General features: G+C 49.5%; 2 protein-coding genes across 2 annotated transcripts; one reads left to right on the forward strand and one right to left on the reverse strand.

The window, feature by feature from the left end:
• Positions 1–1,294: 1,294 nt before the first annotated feature.
• Positions 1,295–3,646, reverse strand: LOC130371968 (phenylethanolamine N-methyltransferase). The gene is made up of 3 exons (XM_056577864.1): positions 3,425–3,646; positions 2,382–2,592; positions 1,295–1,733 (listed from the first exon to the last, which is right to left on the reverse strand). The coding sequence occupies exons 1-3, from the start codon at positions 3,609–3,611 to the stop codon at positions 1,295–1,297; spliced, it is 837 nt and encodes a 278-aa protein (XP_056433839.1). The 5' UTR covers positions 3,612–3,646.
• A 5,881-nt stretch (positions 3,647–9,527) lies between these two features.
• LOC130371497 (delta-1-pyrroline-5-carboxylate synthase-like) lies at positions 9,528–18,613 on the forward strand. The gene is made up of 15 exons (XM_056577286.1): positions 9,528–9,677; positions 10,318–10,422; positions 10,899–11,057; positions 11,764–11,854; positions 12,965–13,089; positions 13,757–13,901; positions 14,050–14,123; positions 14,340–14,439; positions 14,720–14,940; positions 15,662–15,799; positions 16,344–16,539; positions 16,746–16,867; positions 17,516–17,702; positions 18,059–18,154; positions 18,417–18,613. Exons 1-15 carry the CDS (start codon positions 9,534–9,536, stop codon positions 18,611–18,613), a joined length of 2,100 nt encoding a protein of 699 aa, XP_056433261.1. The 5' UTR covers positions 9,528–9,533.
• Positions 18,614–20,048: the final 1,435 nt, after the last annotated feature.

The raw sequence follows: 20,048 nt of genomic DNA on the forward strand, positions 1-20,048 counted from the left end.
GAAGGTGAAATCAATTAAATCTGTGTGCCTCTGAGAATTCATCTCGCTTTTGGTCTTTCATCCCGAAATGGCCCGTATACAGGCGAGACACCTCCCCCACTGCAAAGAAAGATTGGGTTCTCCACTTTAATTACTTTATTGTCACAACCATTGCCGATTAAACAAATGACAATTCCAACCTCAAACAAAATAAGAAGCATGTAACAACAAGAGTTATGTTATAACGGTCCACATGCACAGCATAGAGATATTTTTCATGCCATGTGATCAACCTAGATATATCATATGAAAGCTGAAAGTCCACTGATTCCTACAGAATAAACTATAAATCTCTTTGACTAAAACTACAACCAAAATGATTTCTTACCTTTTTGCGACCAAACACAGTGTTTAAAATCAATGTATAGGAGCTAAGGGAGGGTTTCACAAGAAATAGGTCAATGCCTTCATTCAGACCACACGTTCTTTGTCCCAGACTAGTCGCTGTATGGTGCGATTGCGATTGTTTGCTATTGCAATGGCTTGGTGTCATTACAGGTGTCATTCAAATTATACAATGCGTTCTCATGATATCAACCTCTTTGTGTCATATCAAGGTTATATTGACTGATTTGCATTTGTTGGCATTCGATTTATTATTTTCATTTGGCGATTCCACCTGGACCTACTCTGGACTGATTGCTCCACTTCACTTTTGGCCTCATATTGACCCAGGTAAACATCCGGTGTTGTGCTATGATGCTACCAAATGATATGCACGAGGTGGTATTCAAAAACATGAAATGCATTTCAGATGGAAATGAAATCTTTGAATGATGCTGTGTTTTAGCTTTATTCACTCACATTGATTACTTAGCATGCACAACAATCTCACAGTTGTTATTTTCCTTTTGTGCCAAGATTAGATGTTGTAGCCCTTCCGGTTGTGGAGATATACTCTATTTACTTTGGGTATGTTATAAAAAAAAACAACCTAAGCCCAGTAATGAAGAGATTCATTGATGTAAGCCTCATTATCAACAAAAAAACACCACACTGATACAAACGCATATACTGAAAAACTACATTTTCGTGTTAAAAAACAACGAAAAAACAGACTAACAAACAACCTAACTTACTACCTACGACTAGTAGCTTGATATAGTCCTTACTTCTTAAATCCACTCATCTCTTTCTTTCTTAATATATAGATCTTATGCTACAACCCAACGGCCTTCCCCTCCTCCCTCTGCCCCCCTCCCTGTCCAGAGACCTCGACACAGAGTAGGGGTCGGCCCCCAGTCGACCTCTGACCTCAGTCCTTCCTGGCCTTGACGAAGAAGATGCCGCTGACGTCGTCGACGCCCACCCTCATGTCCGGCGGCAGGGTGTACACCTCCATCCGGATCAGGGTGAAGCCACTCTCCCTCAGGCTGCCGCACACCTGGGCCTCGTCCAGGGGCACCACGGGGATCTGCACCCCGGGGCCCCCCAGGTAGAAGCTCTCCCCCAGGGCCCCGATGAGCAGCAGGTGGCCCCCGGGCCGCAGCAGGCCCCCGATGTGGCCCAGGGCCCGCGTGAAGGCGTCCAGGTCGGGGCTCACGCTCTCCAGGCAGAAGCTGGACACCAGGCAGTCGGCCCCCGGAGAGGGGAGGGCCCCCGGGGCCAGGGGCTGGGGGCAGTGCACGTCGATGGGCAGCACGTCGGACACCACCGCCCGCAGACGGGCCGCCTTCTCACTCCACGCCGACACTCTGGGGGAGGGAGAGGGAGGGAGAGAGAGAGAGAGAGAGAGAGAGAGAGAGAGAGAGAGAGAGAGAGAGAGAGAGAGAGAGAGAGAGAGAGAGAGAGAGAGAGAGAGAGAGGGAGAGAGAGAGAGAGAGAGAGAGAGGGAGGGAGAGAGAGAGAGAGAGAGAGAGAGAGAGAGAGAGAGAGAGAGAGAGAGAGAGAGAGAGAGAGAGAGAGAAAAAAAAATCTGATTATTCTTTCATTGTTGTTATATCCTTATGACTATCACTACTGTTGATTATGGACCCTGGAAAGAGCGTTGTGTGTTGGGTGTGTTGGCTGTCCCCATGTGGATACAGGGGCCCTTTAAGGGCCCTGTGTGAGGGCTGTCCCCATGTGGATACAGGGGCCCTTTAAGGGCCCTGTGTGTTGGCTGTCCCCATGTGGATACAGGGGCCCTTTAAGGGCCCTGTGTGTTGGCTGTCCCCATGTGGATACAGGGGCCCTTTAAGGGCCCTGTGTGTTGGCTGTCCCCATGTGGATACAGGGGCCCTTTAAGGGCCCTGTGTGTTGGCTGTCCCCATGTGGATACAGGGGCCCTTTAAGGGCCCTGTGTGAGGGCTGTCCCCATGTGGATACAGGGGCCCTTTAAGGGCCCTGTGTGCTGGGTTTACCCGCGTCCCTCCAGCTTGCAGACGTGCTGGAGGTAGGGGGTCCAGTCCAGGCTGCTCTTCCCCTGCTCCTGCAGCCAGCCCCTCAGCTCCCGACGGTTCACCTCCAGGAAGTCCGTGAGCACCAGGCGCTCGAAGACCTCACAGCCGCTCAGGACCTGGTACAGCGTGGGGCCGGAGCCCACGTCCACCAGGACCCCCCCTGTGATGTCCTCTGGAGGGGGGGAGAGGAGGGGGAGAGGAGGGAGGGGCAGGTGAGTCTGTTCAGTGTTGAGATATTGTGATTTCAGTCACGCGTTTCTTTAAGGAGCAGGTTGGGGTGGGGGACATCTTGTTCAGGGATGCTAACAGGTTAGGCTGCGGACACTGGGGGGTCAAAACCAGTATTCCTCAACGCACGGAGTCCAAACACCCAAACTACTACACACTTGAACTCATACAAGGTATTTTAACACCTAAGTAAGACATTGGCAGCACTTTTTTTTTTTACACCATAAAGTTGAAGTTGCATTGAACACAAGTCTTTGATTTATTTTCAAGGTCCTGTTGTAGAGAACATTCTAGAGCCAGACATTCATATACAGACTCTCTTTTGATCCATCTCTCTTTAACACAATAAAGCAATCAGACACATATTGTGCACTTAGGCATGTTTCTGTATAGTATATGTAAATGTTTATCTCATTGCATTTTAAATCTCTATTTAATAGCTAATCCTGTGCTGTACTTCCTGCTGTAATACCCTCATTTTGTATCTGGGATTAATAACGTACATTTTAGATTATCTTGTAAAGACCCTTTCTCTCTCTGTCTCTCTCTTTCACTCAAACACACACACACACACACACACACACACACACACACACACACACACACACACACACACACACACACACACACACACACACACACACACACACACACACACACACACACACAGCCACACACACACAGACACACACACACAGACACACACACACACACACACACACACACACACACACACACACACACACGCACACACACACACACACTCTCCCCTCTACCTTCTGTGAAGGCGCGGTGCAGGCAGCCCAGCTTCCAGGGTACGATGCTGTCGCGGCGGCAGAAGTCTGCTCGCGGCGGCGTGTAGTTGTACTGCAGGTAGGCCGCAGGATCGAACCCCTGGTAGCACGCCGCCATGGCGGCCCGTCCGTCCTCCCGGCTCTTCTCCTTCACTGCTTTAGTCTCCATTCCTCTGCTCCCTCGGCTCTCTCTCTGGGCGCTCTCTCGGGACTCTCCCAGGTCACTCTGGACTCTGCCGCGGCAAGTGTCCCAATATATAGGCCTACTCTGGTGTGTGTGTGTGTGTGTGTGTGTGTGTGTGTGTGTGTGTGTGTGTGTGTGTGTGTGTGTGTGTGTGTGTGTGTGTGTGTGTGTGTGCCGGTGTAGCTGTGTATCTGTGTGTGATTGTGTTTGTTTGTTTGTGTGTTGATCTGTGTGTGTTTGTGTGAGTGCGCGCGCGTGCAAGCCTGCGTGGGTTTGTGTGTGTGTGTGTGTGAAGGTGTAAACGTGTGTGTGTGTGTGTGTGTGTGTGTATCTGTGCATGTGTGTGTTTGAGTGGTTGTGTGCGTGCATCCACGGGCGTCAGAGTGTGTGTGTGTGTGTGCGTCTGTTTGTATGTATATCTATGCTCAGGGCTAGTAGTCTGAAAGCACCCTGGTCTTAGCAGTCGGTGATAGTGATCCTCCCCTCCTCTTCTCTGGCCACCTGATATCATTTAGTCCTGTGCTCTCCTGCTGGCCTAGAGGCCTGATGCCATCTCCTCTGGCTCTTCTGCCTCCTAATGGAGGCAGAGAGAGTCCCCCTGCCTCGCACTATCGCCCCCATCACTACGGCTCCTCTCCTGGAGACAAACAGTCCACCTGGGATCAGGGATGCATCAGAACAAAGGCCATTAAGTGGCCGCCATTGTCTACCCTTTCCTGGTGGCCTAAAGTACTATCCAGGTGGAGAAACTTGAGTGCTTCTGAATCCCAATGTTAACCCCCAGTACAGCACAGCATTAAATGCATCAAAAAACATGAGGCGAAGTTGACAATAATGAAATAATATGATATTAGATATCATAATTATTGAATAAATACAATTGTAAATGTGATATGATAGATGTTACATGTTTTTGTTACATGCTTCATGAAAGCGTCAGGCTGTTCAGAAAAAAATGCATGTTGTTTATCAATCCCAAAGTGGAATCAATTAGGGATTGTATATATTTTCTCTCCTTTAGGCAGAAGTTGTTAATGATTTACCTTAGAATAGATGTAATTTAAGTTAAAAGCTACATATGTGGTTTCACATTTTAAAGCCTTCCAAATATATGTCCTCTTAAATTTATTCAAATGTTCAAAATAATTAAAGAATACAAAAACATATTAATCAGTATATGAAAATACATCCTTCTAAAAGATGATGAAAGACACACATACACACACACAGGCGCCCCCTCATAATGCACACATACGCACGCACGCACGCACACGCACACACACACACACACACACACACACACGCACACACACACACACACACACACACACACACACACACACACACACACACACACGCTATAGTTGAATTATCCAGGTTAGAGGCATCCCTGTGGGCAGAACCCAGATAGAAACTAAGAGGATAAACAGGAAGAGATAAGGAGTAACAAAATCAAAACAAAACATCCACCTTCTCCCAGGTTCATCTCTGGTCATTGTTTACACTAGAAAGTTTCATGCAGACATAAAAGCTCTCCATTAACCGTAACCAGGCTTGTTTTTAAAACTTCCCGTAAAATTAGCCGAAACAGTGCTATCTTGGGTCGGGCGTCAAACAAAACGATACATTATCTATTACATTTTTCCTTTAAACGGGCCTTGCCAACACTGGCCACTAGAGGGCGGTAAAGCATCAATGACGAAGAAAGTAATTGCGGGCAGTAGTTCCACTCAATTGATTTACGATGGTTTACGATATCTAAATATAAGGGCTGAAGATGGGTGAGATGTTTTCTCAATTTTGACGACGTGTATCACCTAAAGATGTACACATTGTTCTCATCTCGGACCGTGTGGTCTCTAATGCAATCAGATTGATTACTAGCTAGTCACTGATGGGCATTCCAGATATTTTCATTGAGTCAGATCATTTGGCTAAGCTCACTAAAAAGTGCAAGCTCTCTTGGCTCCCAAACGGCTGTTTGTAAATCTGGCCATTTAATGTGATGATAAATGTTATCATACTTGTGCCTTCATTCTACGGTAATTTAAAGGCTAAAAGACATAAGGCTACAGTAATGAAAGCCAAGGTTCTATCATCATTGTATCATCACTAAAAATGGATTGACCTTTGACACAATTCTTTGCTTTGCAGAAATATTCCTGGAGAATTAATTAATAATGTTGCACCATAATCAATTAAACAGTCATGTTTTTTTTATAAAACATGTCTCAATACAAACCAATCACGTGATTGCTGATCCAAACCTGTGTATAAAACCTGTTTTCAAACAGAGACTATGTGATGTTTATGATGGTGTATGTAGCTATACTGTTTTGTTTTAATTTCTTCCTGCCAGGGACGGCCAGCGTAAACATATAAAACTAACTCTGGCACAGTTGTGTTTGCATTGCCCTTGTTAAATGAACTAATAAAGTATACCAACATTGCCTACATCAGTTCCCCTTGTCTTTCGCTGTCTCATTGTCTCTCATTCCTATTAACAATTTTTAATGTGGCATTGTAAATTAGGTTTTGTGAAAAGTAACTAGCAGCTGATTATCCCACACTTCAGTGCCATGTATATATAAAAGCAATACAATGTTTTCTTGGCCTCTTCAGGCAGATGAGTCGGCTCCCATAGTAAACCCTACATAGCCCGCTTTTAGAGACGACTCCTTCACTAACCACCCACACTCAGATCAGTATTATGAGAACCTGGATGATAGCTGAGATTACGGCAGACTCTGCAGACCTACACCGCATAACAACGTCTTTTACTGATTTTTTTCCCTTCTTTATGGTAGCCTATATCCCATCGGTTTTTATCATTTACGCTATCGTTTATGCAAGTCCTAGACCCGTTGGCGTACTAGCAGTAGCTCTGGTCCTACATTGGAGGTTGTGTATGAAACTTGCCACGTTGGAAGCTCAAAGCCACTTCAAAGCGAATGTATTGGTTCCCCTTGCAGTTTGAACATCATATGAAGACAGTTAACCAACACCATGATACAAACGGATGGAGGAATCATTGAAGAATGCAGTACCCTTTGGACAGAAGGCTGTATTTGCATTTGCTGCAAGTCTCAGTGATAGTTTCATCATCAGTTAATTTTCCGCAGGTCCACGAGTCGAGGGAGGGGTCTCCGCAGGCCGAGCCCCCTTTTACTGTTCACACTGAAGTTGGTTACGAGGGAGCCGCTTCTGAACTTTGAGGACTACAAACTGTTCCTGAAATTAAGCAAGACCTGTGATCAAGGAGTACTAAGGAATAGTAGGAATTCTTATTTTGGGAATTACAGCAGAGTGGACCAAGTTGGTAGAATTATTTTATTTTAAAAGTTGATGTTCTGGTTATCATTTGGAGTGATGGATGATGTCTCTACGTTTCTCTGTCTGACTCTCTGTTTCTCCCTCTATGTCTGTCTCTCACTCAATTCAATAAAAAACTGCTTTTCTCTCTCTTTAGGTCCCTTTCTGGATGTATGTATGCATGTTTGTATGTATGTATGTATGTATGTATGTATGTATGTATGTATGTATGTATGTATGTATGTATGTATGTATGTATGTATGTATGTATGTATGTATGTATGTATGTATGTATGTATGTATGTATGTATGTATGTATGTATGTATGTATGTATGTATGTATGTATGTATGTATGTATGCATGTTTGTATGTATGTATGTATGTATGTATGTATGTATGTATGTATGTATGTTTGTATGTATGTATGTATGTATGTATGTATGTATGTATGTATACATACATACATACATACATACATACATACATACATACATACATACATACATCATGTACGTCTCTCTCTGATTATGTCTGTCCCACTATCTTTCCTGTGTCTCTAAATTTTTCCTCAAAGGGTTTATTTGCAGGACAGACAAAATGTGTGGCTCAACAATTTTAGCATTGCAATACATTCATTGGTTAATAACTACCTCTCCCCCCTCCCCCTCTCCCCCCTCTCCCCCTCTCCAGGGTCTGCGTGTGGTGCAGAGGGGGTGCGACCATGCTGTTGCAGAGGCTGTCTCTGTGCCCCCGGCTGCGGCTGGTCTCTGGGTCTCTGACTCGGGGCCACCAGGAGGTCTCCCCACCACAGACACAAGGCAAGCTCCCAGGCTCACCGGCCCACCAGCTGATAGCGGGCTGAAGCACGTCGCTCGCTCAGTGCTAACGCATTAAGTGAAGATCAGTTCAAATGTTTAAAGTCCCGGTTGTAGTTTTAAGTGCAGTCCTAGTGTCATTGTTCTAGTGATTGATCCAGTGGCCTATATGTTCTGTTATGAGGGTAAGGGCAGAGGTCAGACACTCGTGTTTTGCCATAGTAGCGCTCTCTCTCTCCCTCTCTCTCTTCTTTACTCCCTCTCCCTTTCTCTCTCTGTCCTCCCCTCTCTCCCTCCTCTCTTCTCTCTCCCTTACATTCTCCCTTACTCACTTGCCCTCCTCTCTCCATCCAATTTTTCTCACCCTGTATGTCGCACTGTGTCTGTCGGTTTGTCCATCTGTCTTTCATTCTTTCTTTCTGGTGTTGCTGCTCTCTCTCTCTCTCTCCCCCCCCCCCTCTCTCCCCCTCACTCTCTCCCCCCTCTCTCTCTCTCCCCCTCTGTCTCTCGCTCCAGTGCTCCAGAGAAGAAGTGTGTAGTCAGCGTGGTCATTCTGTGTAACCTGCTGATGTGGCAGTCTGCCGTCTGCACACGGTTGCCCCGGGTAACGCTGGGTCAGGGGGGGTGGGGGTATTATCGTCATCAGATGCGTTGAGTGCAGACAGCCAGTATCTGTGTGCATTAGGACACTTCTTCAATAAAGGGCTGGAGATAGTGTGTGACTTGACGGTCATATAACTTTGTAGTATTTGTTTGGATTGAATTCAGACCTATATAAATGTAATCAGTTCTCACTGTAACAAATACTACATTTCTTTAGCATGTCATTTGTTAACTATTAATAAATAAATACAATTTTGCATAACAGGTTGAAATATTCAAGATTTCGTACAAAATCTACATTTGATTCAATGGTACAAAAAGTGATCCATAACCTATAACTGAGTCCGACAACGTTCTTGAATTACAATTCGGTGGTGATTTCTAAAAAAACTAAATAATAATCTTTTCATGGTTATTCTTTTTTATCTAGGCTGGAGAAATTGAGAAAAATCAAGCAATTCCTGATTTCTACTTTATTAGTTTCTTTAACAACAAATAAACTGAAACCTGAGCCGAAACAATGAACAGGCTACGTCTGGGTCTGACCCGGTGAGCTTCTGTCTGCGCAGGGCCGCTCCGGGCCGTCCACGGCGGGCCCTTCGCCCACCGCGGGGAGCTGCGGCAGGCCAAGAGGATCGTGGTGAAGCTGGGCAGCGCGGTGGTAACCCGGGGCGACGAGTGCGGCCTGGCCCTGGGCAGACTGGCCTCCATCGTGGAGCAGGTGAGGCCTCGCGACCTCTGCCTGACCTTTTACATCACCTAAGTTCTCTTAAGTTGTTGGGTAGTGACTACTATATGGATTAAATGTTAAATATTTTGGTGTTGTCATTAAGCAATGCACAGAATACTTCTGCTTAAAGTTTTTTCAAATGTCACTACACAAACCTCGAAAGTCCAATCATTTACTTGAATGTTTATGAAAAATGTATAGTGAAGTACCTCATGCACTCCTGCTCCATAGTAGCGTTAGAGCGCGGCTAACACAGTGTTGCGTTTGCAGCGTGACCCATTTATAAACATGGCTCGCTCGGCAAGAACCAAACAGATACCGAAGTCTAGTCGTTCTGTCCTCTCTCCCCCCAAAACCGGCGATTTTCGTTCTGTATGAAACGAAACGGAGGTTCTGTGCATCGGCATGAGTTGCGACCCAACGGGCCTTCTGTCCCCCAGGTGGCCATGCTGCAGAACCAGGGCCGGGAGATGATGATCGTGACCAGCGGGGCGGTGGCCTTCGGCAAGCAGCGACTCCGCCACGAGATCCTGCTCTCCCAGAGCGTCCGGCAGGCGCTGCACTCCGGACAGAACCAGCTCAAGGACATGGTAGGGCCGGTCTGGTCTGGCGGGCATCAGGGCTCAACTGAAGAGGACTCACCTTGCCGTTAAATGGGCCTTCGGGTCACGTTCATGTGATTCATGCGAAGGGTAGCACGCGCCATTGATTGACTAGGAAGCAATTCCCAGCCGAATGTAGAGTAGTAGTTCGTTGGTAACTATTTGTATTACTTAAAAAAAAAAAAAAATTTGCCCCATGCCATGCTGCTGGGTGTACAGGCCAAAACAGCCACATTTTTGATGAAGCAATCTATATCGAAATCAACCAGAAATGTTAGATAATGTTGCATGTCATGTTTCCTTTTACCGACATTTACATTCAGGGCTTTTAGCAGCCGCTTTTATCCAAAGCGACAGTGGAATCAACCATGCAAGGCAACAGCCAACTCATTGGGATCATTTAGGTTTAGGCGTCTTGCTCAGGGAGACCTCAACACTCGCTAGGAGGATAGCCGCTAGCCGGAGATCAAACTAGCAGCCTGCTGTACCTCCTAGGCTCAGCCGGCTAAGCGTAATAGCTACGTCCACACAATAGAGACAGACATGACCGGCTTTCTGATCGAGTCTCTGAGCCGGGGGGCTGGCCTAATAACTCTGACGTGGTCTCTGATTGGTCGATGTGTTGCAGTCGATGCCGCTGTTGGAGGCGCGTGCGTGCGCGGCGGCGGGCCAGAGTGGACTGATGGCGCTCTATGAGGCCATGTTCACACAGTACAGCACCTGCACAGCACAGGTAACCCACGCTCACAGCCTTAAGTGTGTACAGCAGGGGTCCTAAGAGTCTCGTTCATGCATATAGAGCCAGCTGCTACACTACATATGTGTTATTGTATGTTGGTCTGCGAGTAACAACGTTTCGTTTAGTTGTACCAAACTAAAAAAATAAATAGTGAATCTATCTGATATAAATCTAAAGTTAAAGTCCTTGTTTGTTTGGTAAAGATTGTGGATTGGATGAAAAACCATAAATTTGCAAATACAACTACCTACAGCCAACGATAAGCACCAACAAAATATGAAGAGGTAATTGTATTTATAAAAAACAGACATGTCTGTAGAAGTAAAACAGATTTAAGTGTACGTGTTAAAGGCTGTTGTGCTTTTATGATGTGTAAACTCTATATTGAAGATGTTTTTATTGTGCTTTGCTACATTCACAAACAAATGAGTATTTTCTCTTCCTAACCCCCCCCCCCCCCCCCCGCCCAGATCCTGGTGACCAACCTGGATTTCCACGACGACCAGAAACGACGGAACCTGAACAGCACGCTGCAGGAGCTGCTGCGGATGAACATCGTGCCCATCATCAACACCAACGACGCGGTGGTGCCCCCGCCCGAGCCCAACAGCGACCTCCAGGGGGTAAATGTGGGTACTGTCGCCATGGGGTGGAGGGACCGGCCGGGAGGAGGAGGAGGAGGAGGAGGAGGAGGAGGAGGAGGAGGAGGAGGAGGAGGAGGAGGTGGTGGTGGCCGGGGGAGGAGGTTGTGGTGGCGGTGTTGGTGGTGGTGGTGTAGGAGGGGTGGAGGAGGAGGTACTGGTGTTGGTGGAGGAGGTGATGGAGGTTTTTTCAAGGAGAAGGGGAAGGACGTGGAGAAGGAGGTGATGTGGTGGTGGTGGTGGTGGTGGTGGTGGTGGTGGTGGTGGTGGTGGTGGTGGTGGTGGTGGTGGTGGGGTGGTGGTGGTGGTGTTGGTGGTGGTGGTGGTGGTGGTGGTGGTGGTGGTGGTGGTGGGGTGGTGGTGGTGGTGGTGGGGTGGTGGTGGTGGTGGTGGTGGTGGTGGTGGTGGGGTGGTGGTGGTGGTGGTGGTGGTGGTGGTGGTGGTGGTGGTGGTGGTGGTGGTGGGGTGGGGTGGTACGTTTTGAGGTCGGGATGGTGTAGTCGTAGTCTCCGTTTGTCATGCGTGATTAAAGATGATAGAGAGGGCATCCGAGTGTTGACCGTGCGGAACGGCAGGGTGCAGAATAACATTAGAGTCGGAGAGTGAGCTTAATCTCCAAGACCCCCCGCCCCCCCCCCCCCCCTCCCGCTGTGTCCCTCACTCCTCCCTCCTCTCCCCTCACCCTGTCTGCCAGGTGATCAGCATCAAGGATAATGACAGCCTGGCCGCACGACTCGCGGTGGAGATGAGGGCAGACCTGCTCATCGCTCTGTCCGACGTGGAGGGTACGTAGGTCAGCCCCCCCTCAGACCCATCTCCTCTCCTCTCCTCCCCTTCTCTCTTCCCCTCCTCTCCTCTCCTTCTGTCCCCTCCTGTCCCCTCCTCTCACCTCATCTCATCTCATCTCTCTCCTCTCCCCTAAACTCTTCTCCTTTCCCCTCCCCTCCTCTCCTTATCTCACCTCTCCTCTTCTCCTCTCCCCTCTTCTCTTCTCCTCTCCTCCCCCTCTCTCCTTTCACCCCCTCTCCTCTCCTCTCCTCCCTCCTCTCCCCTCCCCTCCTCTCCTCTCCTTCCCCTCTCCTCTCCTCTCCCCCTCTCTCCTTTCGCCCCTCTCCTCTCCTCTCTCCTCTCTCCTCCCCTCTCCTCTCCTCTCCTCTCTCCTCCCCTCTCCTCTCCTCTCTTCTCTCCTCTCTCCTCCCCTCTCCTCTCCTCTCCTCTCTCCTCCCCTCTCCTCTCCTCTCTCCTCTCCTCTCTCCTCTCCTCTCTCCTCCCCTCCCTCCCCTCCCTCCCCTCCCTCCCCCCTCCTCTGTTTCGGTTGGGTATCAACACCATCTGTCCATTGGGGGAAAACACTCAGGGGTGGTGTGGACTAGATAAACAGATACCGGCTGTCTTCATCTGCTGAGTTGGCTGCCGATGGGTCAATATAAGGAAGGCTGGGGGGGAAGCTGCCGCACGGATGGTGATAGAAGAACACTTACTGGGCTGACTTTAAACAAACAAGGAGAGAGCTATGTGTGGTGGTCAGCCAATCAATGAAGGCATACTTTCCATAGAGCATTTCATGTCGACAGGAGTAGCATTTGTGTACAATACAACCATCCATTTACAAATACATTAACAATATACTTGTTACGAGGTTAAACTTCCAGAGGTCAGGTTCTCGGTTCCATCACCCCAGGCGTCCTTGAGCAAGAAGCCCTAACACCTACCTGATCCTTAATGACTATAATGACTTAATGACTGTATCTGGATTCCCCCGAAGTCGATGTGGAACTTTGACCAACAGTCAAACCTCAGAAACAGACAGGGATATGTCTCAACAATGCCCATCACTAGTGGGTTCACACAATGGAGTCCCTCAAGAGTTCTTAAGCCCTGTGTTGATGGCCCAGGTTTGTACGACAGCCCCCCCGGGACCGACGACGCAAAGCTGATCGATATCTTCTACCCCGGTGATCAGCAGTCCATCACCTACGGAACCAAGTCCAGGGTGGGGATCGGAGGCATGGAGGCCAAGGTACAGCCACTAAACCCACAGGTTACCCACACTATCCAGGGTTAATGTAATCTACCTCGACTCTTAACCAAACTCAGCTAAACTCCCCTTAACTTGACTATAAATGTTGCATAAGAACAATTTATTTTCTACAATATGGTACTTTATGATATTCGCCTACTGGTAGCCAGAATACATTGCTTTGACCTTTACCTATCCCATTTCCCTAGACTTTAGTATAAATTGCTTGACGTTCATGATGTCTGTGTAGTTGAAATCTTAAGATTGGCCGTTTTCTTAAGATTTCAACTACACAGACATCATGAACGCCAAGCAATTTATACTAAAGTTAGTATGATGCAAATTGCTTGCACATTGCCTGGCTTTTTACCTAAACATAACCCTCTCTGACCTGATACCTAAACATAACCCTCTCTGACCTGATACCTAAACATAACCCTCTCTAGCCTGATACCTAAACATAACCCTCTCTGACCTGATACCTAAACATAACCCTCTCTGACCTGATACCTAAACACAACCCTCTCTGACCTGATACCTAAACATAACCCTCTCTGACCTCATAACTAAACCTAACCTTATGACCTGATACCTTAACCTATCCTTCCGACCTGATACCTTCACATCTTATCTCCAACATGCTCCACCCTGACCTGGTGTGTGGCAGGTGAAAGCGGCCCTCTGGGCGCTGCAGGGCGGCACCTCGGTGGTCATCGCCAACGGGACGCTCCCCAAGGTGACGGGGCACGTCATCACCGACATCGTCGAGGGGAAGAAGGTGGGCACCTTCTTCTCCGAGGTCAAACCCGCCGGTGAGTCACCCTTCTCAGCCAGTATCGACCGGTCTGTATCTACCTGGGACTATCTTAACACAATCCATGTGTGTGTGTGTGTGTGTGTGCGTGTGTGTGTGTGTGTGTGTGTGTGTGTGTGTGTGTGTGTGTGTCCTCCCGCCCTCAGGCCCCACGGTGGAGCAGCAGACAGAGGGGGCCCGCAACGCTGGACGCACCCTGGCCTCCCTCCAACCGCACCAGGTAACCACGACGACGCTATGCTCACACCATGTGACGCGTGATGACTACAAATGTACCGTATGTATAGAAATATATTATTTGGATGTATATAAAGGTGAACTGGAAGCATGGAAATGTCGTAGTGTGTGTAGTCAGATTCTCTCCACCATGAGCTCTGCTGTGTGGGGAAACGCTGACCTCTGCTGGTGAGACCCACTAACTGCGTGTTGTTTCCAGAGGAGTGAGATCATCTGCAAACTGGCTGATCTGCTCATGGAGAGGAGAGAGGAGATCATGGCAGCCAACAAGATGGACATGGACCTGGCCGTCAGCATAGGTAACGGGGCGGGGGGGGGGGTGGATCCGGACGCTGTAATTAAGAAGCCATTTGAAACAGTCCCTCTTATAAGGGTAATTTGGACCCCGCTGGATTTATTCATCGTCTGAGCTCCTTTTTGTACAATAGTAGATTTATACATTTTTATCATGACACATTTTCTTTGAATTCATTTCATCGAAACAAACAACGTTAGCCGACGATTCCCTCCTGTCATCATCATCCCATTAAAAGACCTAAAGGAACACGACCGCTAAAGCCCCCCCCCCCCCTCCCCCAGGCCAGCTGTCCCCCGCCATGCTGGAGCGCCTCGCCCTCTCCCCGGCCAAGCTGGGCAGCCTGGCCCTGGGCCTGCGGCAGATCGCCGTGGCGGCCCGGGACAGCGTGGGCCGCGTGCTGAGGCGGACCCGGCTGGCCTCGGGCCTGGAGCTGGAGCAGGTCTCCGTGCCCATCGGGGTGCTGCTCGTCATCTTCGAGGCCCGGCCCGACTGCCTCCCCCAGGTAGGCCCCCCCCCCCCCCCCCCCCCGGAGGACCCCCGCCCCGCGTAGCGCCCCCGGGGGGGGGGGGGGTTACTGGAGTGGTTCTTATTCAGGAAATGACCCCTCAATGTTGGGGTACCTTTGGGGCCAGGGAACACTAGGTGCAGTATGAACAAGCAACCCACTCATTGGGATCATTCTCTATTTATATATTTTAAATTTTTCATCAATTTGATGTTGGCTCAAGGCATAGCTCTAGGCGTGCATATGTAAGGGGCAACAAAATGCACTGACCCCAGTATTTAATTGAAGCTTTCGGGTTTGTTCGCGTTGGTTAACCCGGCCCCTTTAATTCCCTTGCAATAAGCGGCGGGCGGGTGTGTCCTATCAATGCTTCATCAGCAGGAGACTATCAGCCAGTCACAGGTCATGAATGCATCAGCATGTGTTGGCCTCTGCAATGCAAACCAATGTCCAGGGGGAGTTTGGGTTTGGTTCTCCTCCCTCCTCCATCCTTTCCATTCTACCCAAATCTAAATGTTGGATTCTTCTGAATTAAATTTGATTAAATTGTATTTGTATAGCCCTTAATCACCATTACAGTCTCAAAGGTCCAAATATTGATGTTTGGCCTGTGATCATTGCCTACAGGTGGGCTCACTGTTCTGTGTGTGGCAGAGTTTTAAGAAAAGCTGTTCTCAACCTCATTCCCCCCCCCTCCCCCCCCCTCCTCTCCGCTCAGGTGTCCGCGCTGGCCATCGCTAGCGGCAACGCCCTGCTGCTGAAGGGCGGGAAGGAGGCGGCCCACTCCAACCGCCTCCTCCACCAGCTCAGCCAGGAGGCGCTAGCGCTGCACGGCGTCGGCGAGGCCGTGCAGCTGGTGAGGACCGCTTCCTGTTGCCCACTTCCTGCGCTTTGAAACTGCGCTGGAAAACATTGTGTTTTGTGTCGTATGTTCGGTTGGGAATGATGATCGGGAGTGATGTACCGGCAAGAATTATAATGGAATGGAATGGAATGGTTTGGGAGAGAGGGAGGGAGGGGAGGGAGGGAGGGAGGGGAGGGAGGGAGGGAAAGTAGGGCTGTAGAGGGAAAGTTGAAAGGGAGGGAGACGGAATGTGGGAAGGATTGAGGTAGGAAGGAAGGAAGAAAGAAAGGAGGGAGGAAAGGGAGAGGAAGGAAGGAGAGTAATAGACCCATGACAACTACACACAGAGAGTGTTAAAGCCAACAAACGAGATTTATTTATCTTTCCACTATGGTTTTGTGTGTATTCATGCATCAATGTGTACGAATGTTTGTTCCTGTGTGTGTGTGTGTGTGTGTGTGTGTGTGTGTGTGTGTGTGTGTGTGTGTGTGTGTGTGTGTGTGTGTGTGTGTGTGTGTGTGTGTGTGTGTGTGTGTGTGTGTGTGTGTGTGTGCAGGTGAGCACCAGGGAGGAGGTGGAGGACCTGTGCCGTCTGGACAGGATGGTAGACCTGATCGTCCCGCGGGGCTCGTCCCAGCTGGTGCGGGAGATCCAGCGCGCGGCGCGGGGCATCCCCGTGCTGGGCCACAGCGAGGGGGTCTGCCACGTGTACGTGGACGCAGAGGCCAGCCCCGAGAAGGTCCTCAAGATCGGTCAGCCACACACACACACACACACACACACACACACACACACACACACACACACACACACACACACACACACACACACACACACACACACACACACACACACATAGCTTCCCATCCCAGAGCCCATGATGAGATGACCTCTGACCTCTGAGAGCAGTGTGCTATGAATGATGGTCTCTCAGTGGTTGAGTGACATGTCCGTTCAGTCAGGGACTCCAAGTGTGATTACCCGGCGGCCTGCAACGCCATGGAGACGCTGCTGATCCACCGAGACATCCTGCGCACGCCGCTCTTCGACCAGATCATAGACATGCTGCGGACCGAGCAGGTAAGGCTAACGCTGAGCTGCTCACACACACACACACACACACACACACACACACACACACACACACACACACACACACACACACACACACACACACACACACACACACACACACACACACACACGCAAAGTGTGTCTCTTAGATAAAACTGTCGACCAAGAAAAGCAATGTCCAAGATAGCTGATACTCAGCCACACACTGCTTCACGTTCAAAAGCAAATATTGTTCCTTAGCTAACACAGATTTACACACCTGGCTTCACACTTCGCACACAAAAACACACACACGCCTTGACTTGGCTCACACTTCAATTTGGCAATATTTAACTGCAATCGCAAAACGTCGTCTGGGGCTTACTATCTGCCATCAAATCACGGTCTGTATTCAGGGCCCAATAAAGCCTCCAATACAATGATGCATCGACTGAACGTGTGTGTTGTCTGGGCTCTGTGCGTGTGTGTGTGTGTGTGTGTGTGTGTGTGTGTGTGTGTGTGTGTGTGTGTGTGTGTGTGTGTGTGTGCGTGTGTGTGTGTGCATGTGCGTGTGTGTGCGTGTGTGTGTGTGTTTGTGTGTGTTTGTGTGTGTGTGGGGTTGTGTGCGCGTGTGTGTGTGTGTGTGCATGTGTGTGTGTGTGTGTGTGTGTTTAGGTGAAGATCCACGCGGGGCCGAGCTTCGCGTCCTACCTGACCTTCGGGCCCTCGGAGGCCCCGTCGCTGCGCTCCGAGTACGGGGCCCTGGAGTGCAGCCTGGAGGTGGTGGACAGCCTGCAGGAGGCCGTGCAGCACATCCAGAAGTACGGCAGCTCCCACACCGACGCCATCGTCACCGAGAACGGTAGGGCCGCACAAACCCGTTCTGGCCGGTTTCTGACGGGATGGCATCGAGAAAGGGAAACATGGAAACGGAAGATTGGAAAATTACTTTTAATACTCTTATACCTGCACTGTTTGTGAAAGGGTCAGTTTCGTCAATTGGTCTCCAGTCTGGTTAACTCTGGGGGGAGGCTGCCCTCTAGTGATCAAACACTGTACTCACTGCTGTAATCACAGACAATGTGTTCAACTTTGTTATTCATGATACTAAACGATTTGTGTTTTTGTTTTTTTTAACCGTATTACTTCAGTTTCCTCTTCAGTATACTGATTGACCGTTTGTTGTGTCATACTGATTCCCGATTGGTTGAATTTCAGAGGAAACAGCGGAGAAGTTCCTTCAGCAGTTGGACAGCGCCTGTGTGTTCTGGAACGCCAGCACGCGATTCGCTGACGGCTACCGCTTCGGACTGGGTACCTTCTTCTCAGCTATATATTTACTATAAGTCACTGTAAATTACATTACAATATTTTTTATCTTAATTACCTAAGGCAGTCACATACATTACATTAGTTTCATTACAATACATTACTATAGATAAGTAATGTAATCACTTGACCAGTTTTAGTTACATAACACTAGTTACTTTAGTTACAATACCATTGCGTAGTTACATAACCATAATTGAATTACGTTACCATGGAGTTAATGTGTCCCCCCCCCCCCCTCCTCCAGGGGCCGAGGTGGGGATCAGCACGGCCCGTATCCACGCGCGGGGCCCCGTGGGTCTGGAGGGCCTGCTGACCACCAAGTGGGTGCTGCGGGGGGGGGGGCACACGGCCGCAGACTTCTCAGAGAGCGGCTCCCTGACCTACCTCCATGAGACCCTCCCCCTGACCCCGCCCCCCGCCGGCCAGAGGGACGCCAACTAGGGCTGCCGACCGGACCGCACACACACACACACACACACACACGCACACGCACACGCACACGGACACACGCACACACGCACAGACGCGCACACGCGCACGCGCGCACACGCGCACGCGCGCACACATGCACACACACACACACACACACATACACGCAGGGGCGCCGCTAGGGATTTTGGGCCCCATGAAAATAATCTTTACAGGGCCTTCTGTATTATAATTTCATCATCATTAGGGGCCTCTCTGGGCCCCCCTCCATCATGGGCCCCTAGAATCCGTCTCCTTTACCCCCCCTTTTCGGCGCCCCTGCACACACGCCCGCACGCACGCACGCACGCACGCACGCACGCACGCACGCACGCACGCACGCACGCACGCACACGCACACACAGGCACTCATATATCCACGGCCACACTCAGGCTCTGCTTACACAAGAGAACAGTGATGGATTCTTTGACCATTTTGAATCTACAATGTGCCTTGACCTCGTCTGTTTTCACGAAAGGCACAACGCGCTCACCGCCGTCGCCTGCTAGCCTGTTTACAGTCCACAGGGGTTTAGAGATCCCTCATGCGCTCACTCACACACACACAGGTTCCAGGTTTGAACCACATCCATGGTTTTTCAAAATCTCTGTGAAGGGGTGGAGACGTTGAGACCTTGTTCTGTAAAAGTTGACGTTGCTTTGGATTATGGCCAACGATAGAAATGAAGGAGCTAGGAATTTCAGAATCGTAGAATGAGAAACGGCGAAGGCTGTGAAGCAAAGGTTTCGGATACATTTGGATGATACCCGTACATTGGTTGACGATATTGGTATACATTGGTGACTGGACAGCTGGAATGAAGCGGTTATCTGCATCTCTCGTGCGACCGCTCCGGCCCGTGTGGACAGAGTTAACATCTCTTTGCACCGTGGTCGCACAACCGTTTTCAAATCTCCCATCTCATCTCATTTTCGTCCGCTTATCCGGGGTCGGGTCGCGGGGGGAGCAGCTCAAGCAGGGGGCCCCAGACTTCCCTTTCCCGGGCCACATTCACCAGCTCTGACGGGGGGATCCCGAGGCGTTCCCAGGCCAGTGTTGAGATATAATCTCTCCACCTAGTCCTGGGTCTTCCCGAGGTCTCCTCCCCACTGGACGTGCCTGAAACACCTCCCAAGGGAGGCGCCCAGTGGGCATCCTTACCAGATGCCCGAACCACCTCAGCTGACTCCTTTCCAAGTAAAGGAGCAGCGGCTCTAATCCAAGTTCCTCACGGATGGCTGAGCTTCTCACCCTATCCCTAAGGGAGACGCCAGCCACCCTTCTGAGAAAACTCATCTCGGCCGCTTGTACCCGCGATCTCGTCCTTTCCCCGCACACGTTATGATAATAATATAAAATAAGGCCCATTCACATCAACAAACGCACCCGTCCGTTTTCAAATCGTGA

The sequence above is a fragment of the Gadus chalcogrammus genome, chromosome 18 (assembly GCF_026213295.1).
Source record: "Gadus chalcogrammus isolate NIFS_2021 chromosome 18, NIFS_Gcha_1.0, whole genome shotgun sequence".
NCBI lineage: Eukaryota > Metazoa > Chordata > Actinopteri > Gadiformes > Gadidae > Gadus > Gadus chalcogrammus.

Bases quoted from the DNA above. Each gene is read 5' to 3' on its own strand.
- LOC130371497 (XM_056577286.1), top strand. From the start codon at position 9,534: ATGCTGCAGAACCAGGGCCGGGAGATGATGATCGTGACCAGCGGGGCG. The intron at 10,423-10,898 runs GTAACCCACGCT...CCCCCCGCCCAG, and splicing joins ACAGCACCTGCACAGCACAG to ATCCTGGTGACCAACCTGGA. The intron at 18,155-18,416 runs GTACCTTCTTCT...CCCCTCCTCCAG, and splicing joins CGGCTACCGCTTCGGACTGG to GGGCCGAGGTGGGGATCAGC.
- LOC130371968 (XM_056577864.1), bottom strand. From the start codon at position 3,611: ATGGAGACTAAAGCAGTGAAGGAGAAGAGCCGGGAGGACGGACGGGCC. The intron at 2,593-3,424 runs GTAGAGGGGAGA...CCCCCCCTCCAG, and splicing joins GCACCGCGCCTTCACAGAAG to AGGACATCACAGGGGGGGTC. The intron at 1,734-2,381 runs GTAAACCCAGCA...TCCCTCCCCCAG, and splicing joins TGCAAGCTGGAGGGACGCGG to AGTGTCGGCGTGGAGTGAGA.